The sequence below is a fragment of the Trichomycterus rosablanca genome, chromosome 1 (assembly GCF_030014385.1).
Source record: "Trichomycterus rosablanca isolate fTriRos1 chromosome 1, fTriRos1.hap1, whole genome shotgun sequence".
Taxonomy (NCBI): Eukaryota; Metazoa; Chordata; class Actinopteri; order Siluriformes; family Trichomycteridae; genus Trichomycterus; species Trichomycterus rosablanca.
This window is the reverse complement of record NC_085988.1, coordinates 24,365,141-24,380,562: the sequence shown is the minus strand read 5'-3', so window position 1 is coordinate 24,380,562 and position 15,422 is coordinate 24,365,141. Positions and strand designations below refer to the sequence as shown.

General features: G+C 36.4%; 1 protein-coding gene across 1 annotated transcript in view; it reads right to left on the bottom strand.

Moving 5' to 3' along the window:
• Nucleotides 1-10,252: 10,252 nt before the first annotated feature.
• The window catches only part of LOC134315288 (protocadherin gamma-C3-like), a 33,730-nt gene continuing 28,560 nt past the window's right edge, over nucleotides 10,253-15,422 (bottom strand). Inside the window, exon 2 of the mRNA XM_062996410.1 lies at nucleotides 10,253-10,285. Within this exon, the coding sequence (XP_062852480.1) occupies nucleotides 10,253-10,285 (33 nt within the window). The remainder of the gene's footprint in view (nucleotides 10,286-15,422) is intronic.

Genomic DNA, 15,422 nt, shown 5'->3' with positions numbered 1-15,422 from the left:
TACACATAACTTCACACTTCACATGTGCAAGTTATGACTAAGTATTTTTGCTAATGTCTTAATGCCACAGTGGGACTGATTTATTGAGCGAAAAATAAGAAACAACCAGGACAAGTCGCCACTCCTTAGACATGGCCAATCATTTTTGTATGCAGACACCCGATCTACAGTATTACGCTAACCCACGAACACTGAGATTCAAGTTCAAATTTCAGCAGTGCAGTTGGATGCCTGCCATCTACACAGACGTGATCAATTTTATGACACATCAATGTATACAGGGCATTTTAATTCATTATACAAAATTAAATAATATAAAACCTATCGTTATTTTTTTTTAAGTAATAAATGAATAAATAAATAAATCACTCGGTTTGTTGTAACAGTGCAGTAGTATTTAATTTTTTTGTTTAATTTCCAAAATAAATAACTAGTGTAGGCCAGCTGTTTTACTGATATTACTGTTTTAACCATAGTTAAAAAAAAAAAGATTAACTTTGTTAGTAAATATGCAGTTTTCAGTACAGATAATCTGACAGCTGAATCCAAAAAGACTTACAATTGTGGCTGAATACAAGCAACTTTATCCTGGTCAGGTGGTTGGTTCTGGCATCACACAGTTACACCTAGGTTTAGAGTTTACATGAATTTATAGTAGTTAATTCAACTTTTGTATGATTTAGGAGATCTGAGTAAATTCATTATAGATTGACTGTCAAGAAAAAAGATAAATCATTACCCAAATATATTATTACTCAGTTTTGAGTATCAGATATTTCATTACAACACATTTTAAGTTTATACATAATGTACTAGTTCTATACCAAGTTGTTGTTTAAAGATGGTGATGCTTGTCAATGTCAATTATTATCAAAAGACAGAGACACAAAGTTGAAAAACCTAAGACATACACTCTATAAACTTTTATGAGGCTAAACCTAGCTATTTTTATAATTGATAAAGCTAAAGCCAACAAGCACAACATTTATTTATTAGCAGAAAAGCCCTGGGGTTGTTTTTTGTTTTTTTGCATTGTGGGTTTGCTAGTGGGCTGGTCCCATCACTGCATTGCAGAGAGAAGGGACTATAATGCCTAGCATCCAGCTAGGCCTGACTCTAATCTCACCCAGACTGAAATGCTTAGCCTTAGTCCTCCTCTTCTAATCCTTTCTCACAATTAGACAAAATATGAAATGGTCAGTAAAGGTTACATATATTCCAGAGTACAACCTTGCTTACTCACACAGAGGTGAGGCACTGCAGTGAAAGCACTTTTGCATATGCATACATGCAGACCAATGTCCCACACATACACTGGCATTAATGTTTGAGCAGTTAAATAATAAAGAAAAGTTTAATTAATCTTTCACATTCACACCACTTTTTGCCTATAGAGTTTACAAAAATGTGTTAACAAATGTCTCGAGAAAACATTATAATATGTGACAAGCCTGTGAATTAAATAATAATAAACTGGAATGTGGGAAATAATGAAGTGTACATTTACATTTACATTTTCAGCATTTAGCAGACGCTCTTATCCAGAGCAACTTACAGAAGTGCTTCTATAGTGAACATTTCATTTCTCAAGTTTAGGTAAACAACAGTCGAAGAACACAAATCTGCTAAAACCTGTTAGAACCAGTGGCCTTTTTTTTTTTTTTTTTTTAATGGAAAAGATTGGAATACAGTGTTAGTAAATAAGTACAAGTCAGCCTAAGTGTTTAGTAAAAAGGTGGGTTTTTAACCGTTTTTTAAAGACAGCAAGAGACTCAGATGTTCGGACAGACAGAGGAAGTGTAAGTGTAATGGTATAATAATAATGACATATTAATAATAATTACTTAGAATTACAATATTTATACTAAATTTTACTTTCAATTATTTCAATTTAAAGGATGTGTAAGAAGGCTGCAGACACCAGAGGGGGTACTTGTATAGCGTGTGTGTAGTGTCTTTAAATAACATCACTAAGCCTAGGGTGTGGCCAGATGGTGTGATTCTCTCTCTCTCTCTCTCTCTCTCTTTGTGTGTGTGTGAGTGTGTGTGTGTGTGTGTGTAAGAGAGAGCAAGCGGGGAGGGGGGATGCACAATGTTACTGAATACATGGAAAACCTTTTATGTTTATATTAAGCATGGTCTGGTTTAATCCAAGTGTTTTAGTAGTACATGCAGTAATTTTAAACAAATCTTACAGTGCACAAATAAGGTACTAGTTTAAATCAATGATATATAGTTAGTGTTGATTGTATATATGCTGTTCTAGGTCTGAAAGCATGGTAGCTAAGACATAAGGCACGGCATCATTTAATATTAATGGCAGTGCACATGTGTGTGGGGTAGTTTGGGGGGAAGGGCGTTGCTAGCAGGAAGCAGAATCCCTCTCTCATCCACAGAAGAGCCCTCCTGTTGCTATGGAAACCTGCTCATAGCAGTTGGAGGTGGTAGGCGAGACCCAATTTAATCCTCCAGAGTGAGGTATGTATGTGTAAGGCTCTGAAAGATCATCTCCACATAACAAAACTAGATATCTTTTATTTTATTATTATTTTATCTTTTATATTTATTTCAGATCAGTTTCCACGTTTCCACATCTGACCACAAATAAATATTTGTAGAACACAGTATCAATAAAACAACAATGGTGGGCCAGTTATCGCACATATATCAAATTAATTACGATTGTTTACACAGCCATGTTGTCTTTTTAAATATTTCTTATGCCCACCAACACCATCCACATATATAGAAAGCTACATAATGACATCCCCAAACCCCAGCACACACACACACACACACACACACACACACTGGAGACTAGGTCAGCTCATACGGTGGTAATGTGCTGCTGCAGCAGATAGGGAGCATCAGAGACGGCATGACTCCCATCACCTCCCCCACTGAGAGACGTGTCCTTTTAGCTTATTCATCCAAATATCACATTGCTCAGCTGAGCTACGGCTCACTTCAAATGTCCTTTACCGGTTCTGAAGATCTACAATTAAACACTAATTGTTTTCCTAATTTAACAAAGTGCAGACACACTTGCTCAAAGGGTAGGGATTAGGTAACAACCAAGTGTAGAACAAAAATATTTTAAATGTACATTTCATGAAGTGTTCGTCATATTTTCTGCCATGAAATCCAGCATCCTTAGGTCACCTCTTCACCGTTGATGCTGACACTGGTGTTTGACGGGTTGCATTTAGTGCAGCTGTCAGTTGACAGCCTGTGAGGCGTCTTTGTCTCAAACTGCACAGTCTAAGATATTTATCTTCTTGCACAGTTGTGCATCAAGGCCTCCCACTCCCTTTTCTGTCCTTGTTAGAGCCAGTTTGTGCTAATCTCTGAAGGGAGTAGTTAACAGCATGGTAAGATATTTTCAGTTTCTTTGCAATATCTCGCAATGAGTAGCCTTCCTTTCTTAACACAACAATAGACTGACGGGTCTCTAAAGAAAGTTGTTTCTTTCTGGCCATTTTGAGCCTGTAAGCAAGCCAACAACTGCTGATGCTTCAGATACTAAACTAACCTAGAATGTCGTGCTCTCTTTTATGCTCCCTTATTAGTATAACATTTTATAGCTGTGCAACAAAATTGAGAAAGGGTTTCCTAACAATCAATTAACCTAATAACATTCTTAACTTGGATTGGCAGCCATACCAGGAGATTGAGGCAGAGGACTGAGAATTGCTGATAATAGGACTATATGCAAAATAGGCCTCTATACAAAAATAGGCTTTAATGCAAACATTTTCATTCTTTAAAAATCATCTGATACATTTACATTCATTGTGTAATGGACAAAATTGTTTGTGAATTGCATGAAAATGTGTTTTTCTTTGGAAAAGAGGGAAATTTGCAAGTGATCCCAAACTTTTGAGTGGTAGTGTATATATATATATATATATACAGTATATACAGGGGTTGGACAAAATAACTGAAACACCTGGTTTTAGACCACAATAATTTATTAGTATGGTGTAGGGCCTCCTTTTGCGGCCAATACAGCGTCAATTCGTCTTGGAAATGACATATACAAGTCCTGCACAGTGGTCAGAGGGATTTTAAGCCATTCTTCTTGCAGGATAGTGGCCAGGTCACTACGTGATGCTGGTGGAGGAAAACGTTTCCTGACTCGCTTCTCCAAAACACCCCAAAGTGGCTCAATAATATTTAGATCTGGTGACTGTGCAGGCCATGGGAGATGTTCAACTTCACTTTCATGTTCATCAAACCAATCTTTCACCAGTCTTGCTGTGTGTTGGTGCATTGTCATCCTGATACACGGCACCGCCATTGGATGCACATGTTCCTCCAGAATGGTTCGGTAGTCCTTGGCAGTGACGCGCCCATCTAGCACAAGTATTGGGCCAAGGGAATGCCATGATATGGCAGCCCAAACCATCACTGATCCACCCCCATGCTTCACTCTGGGCATGCAACAGTCTGGGTGGTACGCTTCTTTGGGGCTTCTCCACACCGTAACTCTCCCGGATGTGGGGAAAACAGTAAAGGTGGACTCATCAGAGAACAATACATGTTTCACATTGTCCACAGCCCAAGATTTGCGCTCCTTGCACCATTGAAACCGACGTTTGGCATTGGCACGAGTGACCAAAGGTTTGGCTATAGCAGCCCGGCCGTGTATATCGACCCTGTGGAGCTCCCGACGGACAGTTCTGGTGGAAACAGGAGAGTCGAGGTGCACATTTAATTCTGCCGTGATTTGGGCAGCCGTGGTTTTATGTTTTTTGGATACAATCCGGGTTAGCACCCGAACATCCCTTTCAGACAGCTTCCTCTTGCGTCCACAGTTAATCCTGTTGGATGTGGTTTGTCCTTCTTGGTGGTATGCTGACATTACCCTGGATACCGTGGCTCTTGATACATCACAAAGACTTGCTGTCTTGGTCACAGATGCGCCAGCAACACGTGCACCAACAATTTGTCCTCTTTTGAACTCTGGTATGTCACCCATAATGTTGTGTGCATTGCAATATTTTGAGCAAAACGGTGCTCTTACCCTGCTAATTGAACCTTCACACTCTGCTCTTACTGGTGCAATGTGCAATTAATGAAGATTGGCCACCAGACTGGTCCAATTTAGCCATGAAACCTCCCACACTAAAATGACAGGTGTTTCAGTTATTTTGTCCAACCCCTGTATATATACACCTGCAGTGGTCAGTAGGGAATTTAGAAATGCAGTTGCCCTCCACAGCAACCTCACCCAATGCCATGTAAACTCTAAGGCTGCACCCATCCCCAAAACCACTGAACACCACTTCCACCACATACCTGGAGTCGGCGCATCATTTTTTCCTTGGTCGGCGCTATATCAACAACAGCAACCAGGCTATGTACAAGCAGCATTTGGGGATGGTGGAACTCAGCGCTACCGTCATGCCAATGATACCGGTGCTGAGATTGTAGGGAAAGTGATGGCTGTGGCAAAAAAATTATGAAAGAGCAAAACTAAAAGAGTGAAATCACCACAATGAGTTTGTCGGTGAAGGGCAGACCCAGCAGCCACTGCCTGGTCAAGCAGCAAGAACTTTAGCTGCCATCACTAATGTACAAATGTAGCCCCCTACTTTCACCTCAGTGACTGCCACTGCACCCCAATATGCCAGCAAGAGATCCACGCTCTGGACAGACCACTCCTCACTTCGCTGGTTGCTGAGCTTAAAATCACTGGACGACCAGCTGGCAATGTGGCTGGAAGCACTGCAGTCCTTCTAGTTTGACACGGTACACTGGGCAGGCACAAAACATGCTAACACAGACAGTTTATCCCACCGGCTGTGTTAGGTGGAAGGCTGCAGAAGGGAACTGCCAGTGAGCAGCAAGCAGTGGAGAGCCCATTAATGCCAAATGCAATAAACAATAAAAAAAATATAAAAACAAAGCTCATTTATTGTGATATGTTTACTATAGTGAAATGGAAAATGAAGTGCAATTAAAAGTCGCAAAATGTTGGGTGAATATTTATGCTTGTTGCACATTTAGTGTTAAATATTTATGAATGTAATTTATGCAACAGTGTTATGAATGTGTATTTGTGTGAGAAAGAGATCTGATTGCCTGGGATAGAAAAAAATAAATAAAACATGAGAATGCTTTAGATGTGATGAGTAATACATCATTTATGTGTAATAAAAAGGCTTTGAGACTAATGCAGCATCATATACAGCAGCCTGCATCTGCAGATAGGACAGTTAAACAATTCACTATTTGCCATTCACCAACAATGCAGTGGTAAGCAAATACCTGAGTGGATTTACAAAACATTTGTCTTATGCTCTGGGTTCTGTAATTGGCTAATGAGGTGCTAGGTGCATCTGCGTGCTTTGCTATTGGCTATTCAAAATGCGCTAGTTCACAGAAGGAAAAGAGGCAGTGAAAGACTGAAATAGATTTGTACATCCCATTCACAGAAAATAATAGGCATTTTAAAGGACTTAGACAGAAGGGATTTAACTACTCTCACAGTAATGTATTAGTTACACTCCCATGCCAACTCACAAAACAGAATGAAAAAAAGAACATGGATCTTAACCAGAATGTGGAAAGATTAAAGCACTTCCTTCTCTCATTCTTTTCTGGGCTGTGATAAGATATTGTTGTAACCCCAAGCCATGTAATCAATTTAATCTAATCAGATTAAGCAATCCACCAGCAGGAGAAGCTTCCCTCATGATTCATTTCCACATTAGTTAGATGCATTACAGTTACATTGCATTTTCATTGCACACACACACACACAGTTCAATCTCAAGATTCTCCATTATTTGCTGTTGTCGTATTAAGCTCTGCTTTGCCTTTCTATCTGCCATACAAGCAGTTTTCTTATTACACTTCCCCTTAAGTGCAATTTCATAAGGATATTTTGGGCAATGCAGTTTGAAAGCTTAAAGCTACTATTTTATTTATCTTTTCAGCTTATCAAAACATTCAACTACATATGCAATTTAGCCAGGGGTGACCAAACTTCTACGTATTATTGGGTCGCGTTGTTCAAACAAGATTTTTACTATTCAAAATAATAAAAAAACTACAATGTCTATAATAAACTTGATTAAATGCAGCACAATTGGGGAAAGTATTTGCTTTTCTCATCAACTAATCATATAAAAACCAAGTCTCATGTGGAAAATCACAGTAAAAAGAAGTAAATGTGCAGTCACACAGACAGACCTTTACCACTATTAAAACACAATTTAAATTCTCTTACCTGTAAAGTGCTCTGTGCATGCATGAAAAAAAAAGAATTAAAGATTCATTATTTACATTTTCACAGTAAGAAGTGTTTATATTGCAAATATAGTTAGATAGCTTGTGCACAATATCTTTAATATTATACAAACAAAAACATACACACACAAACTCCTATACTGACTGCAAATTGGATACATTTTCCTAACAACAAGTTAGGAACAACACATTTCATAAAACAGATTAATAAAACATATATTTAATAACAGTTATAAATATTTAAGGACACAAGAAGGAGTAAGTAAATTATGACGTCTGTATCCATATAAACAACAGCCTAAAGTTAAGAACATAAACTTTAAAGGGACATGTCATGACAGTCTTGAGATTTTAATGATTTTTCTTATTTGTCACTAAATTATATTTCTAAATTATTTGAGTTATGATGATGATGATGATGATAATAATAATAATAATAATAATAATAATAATAGTTAGTTATAATGATATTATTTTTCTTTGAGGCATGTCCTCCTATAGCCACATAAGTGATGATGAGTAACTGCTTTGTGTTTATATAAACAAGGCTAGCTTTACTGCATCTATTAAAAAGGACATGGTTGCCAATGTAAACAAAACAAAACAACAACCTGTGGCTTTATGCTTACAGAAGAATTGTCCAGTTTGTCAGATGTAATAAAAAACATTACAAAATTAGATGTGTGTATATGCTAAAGTACAGCCTAAAACAAACTAGGAGTTTACAGGCAGGATGTAAGATGATGCATTTATTTCCTTTTTAGTATTTATTTTGGTTATGTTGCTACTTAAAGTTTGAATCAGCAGCTTTTGTCTAGTTGGTAAAACAGTCAAAATCTTAATAATTAATTTGGTAAATGTCAGTGACTATGAAATAGCAATGATCAAAGACTTTTGGGTACTTGAACTGAACTGGTTTCTCCAGGCTATAACAGGTTTTTTCGGTTAAAAAAAGATACAGCAGCAGTTATATTCAAGAAACAAGCCAAAAACAAGCCGATATAAAAGAAGGTATAGAAAAGTCAAAGTAAAAACTGAAATGAGCATCGTGCAACAAAATTAAAAGTTCAACAGAGTCAAAAAAGATACTACATTAAATACAGTTACTGTATATGTTACTATACAATTATACCAAAATCAATTATACCTAAAAACCTGACTGAACATAAAAAACCCCAAAAATAAAACAATGCAAGAAGCTACAACAAATGAAATAAGGTAAAACTATTTATTTTAAGTGTGTGTGTGTGTGTGCCTAAAGAAGTTTGGTTTCTTTGTGAGCTGCAATAAAAATGATAAATCCTTGCTAATCCCATTAGAAGGCTCTAAACCAGATTTTTGTCACCAGCAGTTATGAAGATGGGCTTAATCCAAGCAATAAGCACCTAACATCACCACTAAGTAAAGACTGACACCATGAGATTAACATCCCAATTCCTTAAGCAGGCAGTGTATGCACAAAATATTAAATTTGCACTACCATTAACTACATTCATTACAATTACACTTAACATTACCATTAAAAAGGTCAGCGGATTTCATGTCTGTATAAACAATTAACTATAAAATTACGTATCTGCAGGGGTTGCTGGAGCCTATCCCAGCTTTTCAATGGGTGCAAGGCACACAGTAACACCCTGGACCAGTCCATCGCAGTCCATCGCAGGGCAGACACACACACACACACACACACACACATACACACACCCATTCACCTAAAGGGCATTTCAGTGTCTCCAATTAACCTGACCTTACCTGGGGATCAAACCCAGGACCTTCTTGCTGTGAGGTGACAGTGCTACCCACCGAGATATTTTGTTTTTTAACATTGGATTAGCTGATGTCATCAGTTAATGGATGTTTATTCAAGTTTGCATGTACCTCATTAGTAAACAAGCTACCAAAATTGTATAACAATAATAATAACTATTATTATTATTAAAATTATCATTATTTGCTTACATGGTGCATTGTTCTAATTATAATTGGGTGTTAGGGTGCAGCAGTAAAATACACTAGCCCATTACTGCTGTGATACAGGGTGCAAATCTTAATTGTGCTGTTTTTCCACAGGTCAGTCAAGCAATAAAATGTCCCAACTTTAACATAAATGGGGTTTGTTTATATATTTGTGTAAACACTGTTAATGGTTTGTGAATTTGGATTTGTACAAATGTATTAAAATAGCAAAAAAGGCAAAATCAAAAATAAAACAAAACAGAAAATTCATAAAATTAATGAAATTACTCAATGCAGTATCTAAAAACTAATTTTGGCATCACAGAGCTGCAGTGCTGAGCAGAGCTAAAAACCAATTCATCTGGCACAATATAAAAACACCCCTTACACACACACACACATAATAACACACAAATAACATACATCATTTTTCCTAACACTACACACACTACACCTGTACAAAGCAAGTTTGAAGCAATGCTTTTAAAACTGCTGAACTGCTGATTAGTCTCAAAATTTTTTGCTTGTTTTTATATTGTCATGATGTTGAATGGTTGAATGGGTTTCCACTGGGTGCTTCTTTTTCTGCCCACAGTCCAAAGACATGCATTCAGGCCAATAGGACCTACTAGCAATATGTGTATATGTGTGTGTCTGCCCTGGCAACAGCACTGGCAACCTGTCCTGCCTTTCACCCAATGAATCAGACCCACTGTGACACTAATCAGGATAGAGAGGTGGTAAAAACAGACAATGAATTAATGTTTTATCTTTAGTGTACTCATACTTAAATATATTATTTATTTCCTCAAAGATGACTGTTTTAAGAAACATATCATAAATGTATGTATAGTGTTTTTTTATTTTTAATTGATAAATTTTTTTCATTGATATCTATTGCTTAATAGATATCCTGGTACACAAACAGGGATGACAGTATCTGTAATAGCTGGAAATGGGATTTAAAATTCTACTAGATTGTTACTATTTAAATGCTCATCGTGTTTAATTTTTGTTTATTTTATCACACATTTTATTAACACACATATTTAATGACACATGCATTTATCTAAACCAGACACACACACACACACACACACACAGACTCGAAGAGAGAGAGAGAGAGAGAGAGAGAGAGAGAGAGAGAGAGAGAGAGAGAGAGAGAGAGAGAGAGAGAGAAGCTTTTAGTGATCCAATGCAGCAGAATAATTTTATCAGTGTTCTTTCTGTCTCATGTTCACCTTGTCTGCATCACACACATAAACCCACAAGCACACTAAAATATTTCTCAACAAACTGTTAGCCAAATTCAAATTATATACAATTAAATAAACTTAGAAAACAACCCATTTTATATACCAACCAAACAAGAGCTGATTTCATTTGATTTGATTTAGATACTGGTTAATTCTGATCAAAGCAACACTATAGGCTGAACTTTAGTTTATTGAAGAACATCACTTAATCAGCCACTGACTTACTAACTCACTTACCCAACTGATTTAAAGCAGCCAAATCACCTGCATGCATATTTTTATAAGGTGGGGAAAGTACCTTAGAGTAGAGAAAACCAAAGCTCACATGGGTACAACATTTGAAAAACCTTACAGACAGTGACTGTAAACAAGAATCAAATCCCTGTCTACAGAAACCCGAAACTGTTTAGCACCCACACTGCCTGCTGTGCCAATGTGCCACCACAGACAGACGTGATAACTCTTTGTACTAATGTACAAGTCAATCGTTGTATACTTACTTTTATTAATCCACTTTTACTGGATCACCTTACCACTCACAATTCCATGTATTTTTCAGATCAGTCCACCACTGCATCAAGAAATGCAACCTGAAACTCTTCTATGCAAAAAGAAAACCATACATCAATTCCATGTGTAAATGCTACCTAGTACTCTGGAGCTAGGCTCAAAAGACTAAAAGACAGTGGAAACATGTGCTGTGGCCAGATGAGTTCATACTGTATTTCAGCTTGTTTTTGTGAAAAAAACATAGTCATATCAGGTTCCCTGTCTCAAAGACAAAAAAGACAATCCAGACTGTTATGTGCAAAAACCTGCCATGGCATGGGTGACTTGAATATCTGTAAAGGTACTATTCAAATTTTAGTGAGACTTATGCTGCAATAAAGACAATTTCTTTACCCAGCAATTCTGTTTTTTCAGCAAGGCAATGCTAGGCCTTGTTCTGCATGCACTACAACAGTGTGACTTCATAGACACAGACTGCATGCATTTCACTGGCCTGCCTGCAGTCCAAATCTCACTATAAAGAGGAGAATCACACAACAAGACCATAGACTCGTGAGCAGCTAGAGTCTTATATCAAGCTAACATAGGCAAAAGTTTCTGTTGCAAAACATAATAATTATCCTGTTCTTAAAGAATTAAGATGTAATTAACAGGAAATGTGATCACACACAGGGGTAAAACTGCATCTGTCCAACTTTCCTGAGTGAGGAGCATCAAATTCAAAATTGTTATATTTACAAAATATAATTTAATTGGTCAGTAAAAACATTTACCTACATTAAACATTACCCCCCCCCCCCCCCCCCCCCAAGAAAAAAAAAAGAAAACATTTAATCACAGGGTACATTTAAACGTTGAGTAATAGGAATAAGTGAAAAACTTCTTAGGGATTTGAAGAAGAATTTCCTCAACCAATGACTCAAGGGTTTATCCTAAAAATTAAAGTACAGTATAATGGTATTTGTACAGTTGTCTTAGCAGTTTATAAGTTATCTTTAATTAAATGTGTTAGAGCTTTGTCCTAGTAGCTTTTGCAAAAGATGATGTAATTAGTAAGAAACACATGCTAGTGTGCAATAACAATGTGCAATCCACATTAAAGTATTATTAATTTAATGAAACATTTACAAATAATTATTTAAACTTTGTGTTTAATTTGCTGTTAAATGTATTTACAGTCTAAAATAATATTTAAAAAAAATAATGACTGCATACTACATATACTACAACATACTTAATATGCACTCTATAAGCAAAATTGTTATGTTAAAGAAAGAATAAGAGTAGAGGAGACTTCAACCACCTCGAGTAAAAATGGAAGAAAGCAGCTTGTGATCTACTGAATTATTTGCTACATTTTAAATTATAAATTATTTTCAAGATAGTGCTTTTACAGCTGTTTCTTACAATCTATACCAGCCTTACGATGTAAACCAAAATAACACCTCCATATGTACCCTCAGGTCCTGTTGTTGTAGTGTGTTGTCTGAGTGTTGTTGTGATTATACAGATACTTGTTTGTATAATGTGAATCTCTGTAGTGTGTACTATTACTTTAGGTTATGTAACTTGCTACTGAGGCCTTAATTTCCTTTGGGATTAATAAAATATCTATCTATCTATCTATCTATCTATCTATCTATCTATCTATCTATCTATCTATCTATCTATCTATCTATCTATCTATCTAAATAAACTTGCATGCAACAAGGTAACTGCCACACAAATAGAGTGATGCAAAATTGCATAAAAATTCCATCCCACCTATCATTTTACAGGAACTATGTCAAAAAGCAATGTTAAAAAGAAATGTCATTTTATTAAGACCTCATAGCTTCTTAATAAATTAAAATAAAATGCAGCAGTATGTCTTACTACCTTAGAGAACTCATCACACCCTGTTCTGTACCAAGCAACCTCTAAACCACTTGCTTGCCTTGATCCTCCACCCAGAACATATAGGGAGGACAAGCATCAAGGCTCTTTTTTGTACTAGCACCCAAGTGGTGGAACAAACTTCCAATGTCTGTCCGCAGGGTCTCACTATCTTCAAAAAACAATTAAAAAAAACCCACCTCCTTACTAAGCACTTAGGCTGAGAACTAACATGTACTTACTATTATTAAATAAATAATTGTTCTAATAGGGTTTCAGCAGATTTGTGTTCTTGGACTGTTGTCTACTAGAATAGGGAAATGTTTACTGTGGAAGCACTTCTGTAAGTCGATCTGGATGAAATCGTCAAGTTACAGTTACCTTAATTTTGTAATGAACTAACCACCTTACATTTTTTGCAGAGCTGAAATGCTAAATAAATAAACATGGCAAATTATCAAATGCAAAACCTCAAAAGATATATATTTTTTTTACCTTGTTTATAAGCGTGAATACAGCATCAGCTAGTTATACACTGGATGCACCAATGGATAAACTGCCAAAAAATGCTGGATTATTTAATGAGCTACCAAACAAGAATCATTAAGTAGAAAGAACAGGTTTAACTGAATCTTTAAATTTTTTAAGGCAATTAAGCATATGAAATATTTATGCTTTGGTTAAACTGTAAATGTAATATAAGAAATACTATGTAACCACATAAAACAAAGTTCTGACATGAAATTATTTAATTGTATTGTATGTAAGTAATTTATTTAATTAAAAGTTTGGGACATTATATACATGTGCTAAAACTATGACAGTATTGTAGAAGATGCTTCATACAAAACATTTGTAGATTTTCAATCCAAAATCATAAACCATGCTTTCATTTCACAATTTATACCATAGTATAAACAAACATACAAGGTCAAGCAACTGCTTACCTCTCCAGAAGCTCTCTGTCTGTAATCTGGTACCACTAAAGTATTCCCATTACTGCCAGAAACCATAGTAGAACCGATACTCATTCTAGGTCCAACTAGCATATACTCTTTATCTCCAGACCTGTACTGGATGCTGTGACACAGTGTCCCATCATATGTTGTATCTTGTAAATATTTAGAGGAATAGTCTGTAGATTTGGAGCACTGCATTATAATCAAAGTGGCTATGCTTATGGCAAAAAGCACAGAAACCAAACCCAAGGTAACAATCAAATAAAATGTAATGTTATTTTCCTCCTTAATTTTTGCTGAACTTTGAATATCTGAAGCAGCAAAGGCCTCTTTAGGCTCCACAACTTTGACAATCACAGTTGCTGTTGCTGAAAGTGAAACATTGCCATTATCTTTGACCAGTATGACCAGTTTATGTTTGGCCCCATCTGTTTCTGTGAACGAGCGAAGGGTTCTGATCTGTCCTGTGTACCGGTCCAAACCAAAGAGACTGTGACTGTGACTGTGGTCACTCACTTCCTGCAGTGAAAATAACAACCAGCCATTGTATCCTACATCTGCGTCATATGCTCTCACTTTAGTCACCAAATGTCCTGCATTCACATTTTGAGGAATCTCTTCCACACCCTGAGCAGAACCATTAGCGTTGACTGGATATAAGATCACTGGAGAGTTGTCGTTCTGATCCAGAATAAACACTTTCACTGTGACATTGCTGCTCAAAGATGGAGTTCCAGAATCTGTAGCAACAACATGGAACTGAAATGCTTTTACTGTCTCAAAGTCAAAGTTTTGCAGAGCCAATATCTCCCCACTTTCAGAGTTTATGTTAAGAAATGATGAATATTTGTTTTCCTCGCCACTGTTTCTTACAATGTGGTAGGTGATTACAGCATTTTGATCTAAATCATGATCACAAGCAGATACAAAGAACAAGGACCTTCCTGGCACGTTATTTTCAGGAAGATAGAAAATGTATGGGCTGAGGGAAAATTCTGGACTATTATCATTGACATCAGATACCACCACAGTGATGGTTTTAAAGGACGACAACGATGGATTTCCCGCGTCTTTGGCAACAAGTTTAACATCATATTGTGAGATTTTCTCTCTGTCAAGCAAAGACGCAGTTATCAATGAATAAATATTGTCATGTAACACCTGCATTAACCTAAAAGGTACCTCTTCGGGTAAAAAGCAGGACACTTTTCCATTTAGAGCGGAATCTAAATCACTAACGCTAATTAGTGCTACTGTAGTTCCCAGTTTGGAATCCTCTGGTACCGAGCTTGAAAACGATGTTACTTCGATTTCTGGTAAAACAAATTTTAGTTTTTATTGCATTTTTAGAAAGTGTCTCAACTTTTCTAAAAATGGGTTTTTCTAAGAATAAAAAAATTTAAAAGTAAAATTTATAATTAACATTTAAGCAAAAATGAGCTTAAAGAACAAGCTACCATGATTGACAAATTGTCCATAAAAGCAATACTAGCAGTCTCCACATCCAGTCAAAAGTCCTCCACTTAGCACCTTAACTGAGAAGCTTAAACACAATAACAATGGTCACCATGTGAAGATGGAGGTACAAACTGTAATTTCATTGTAT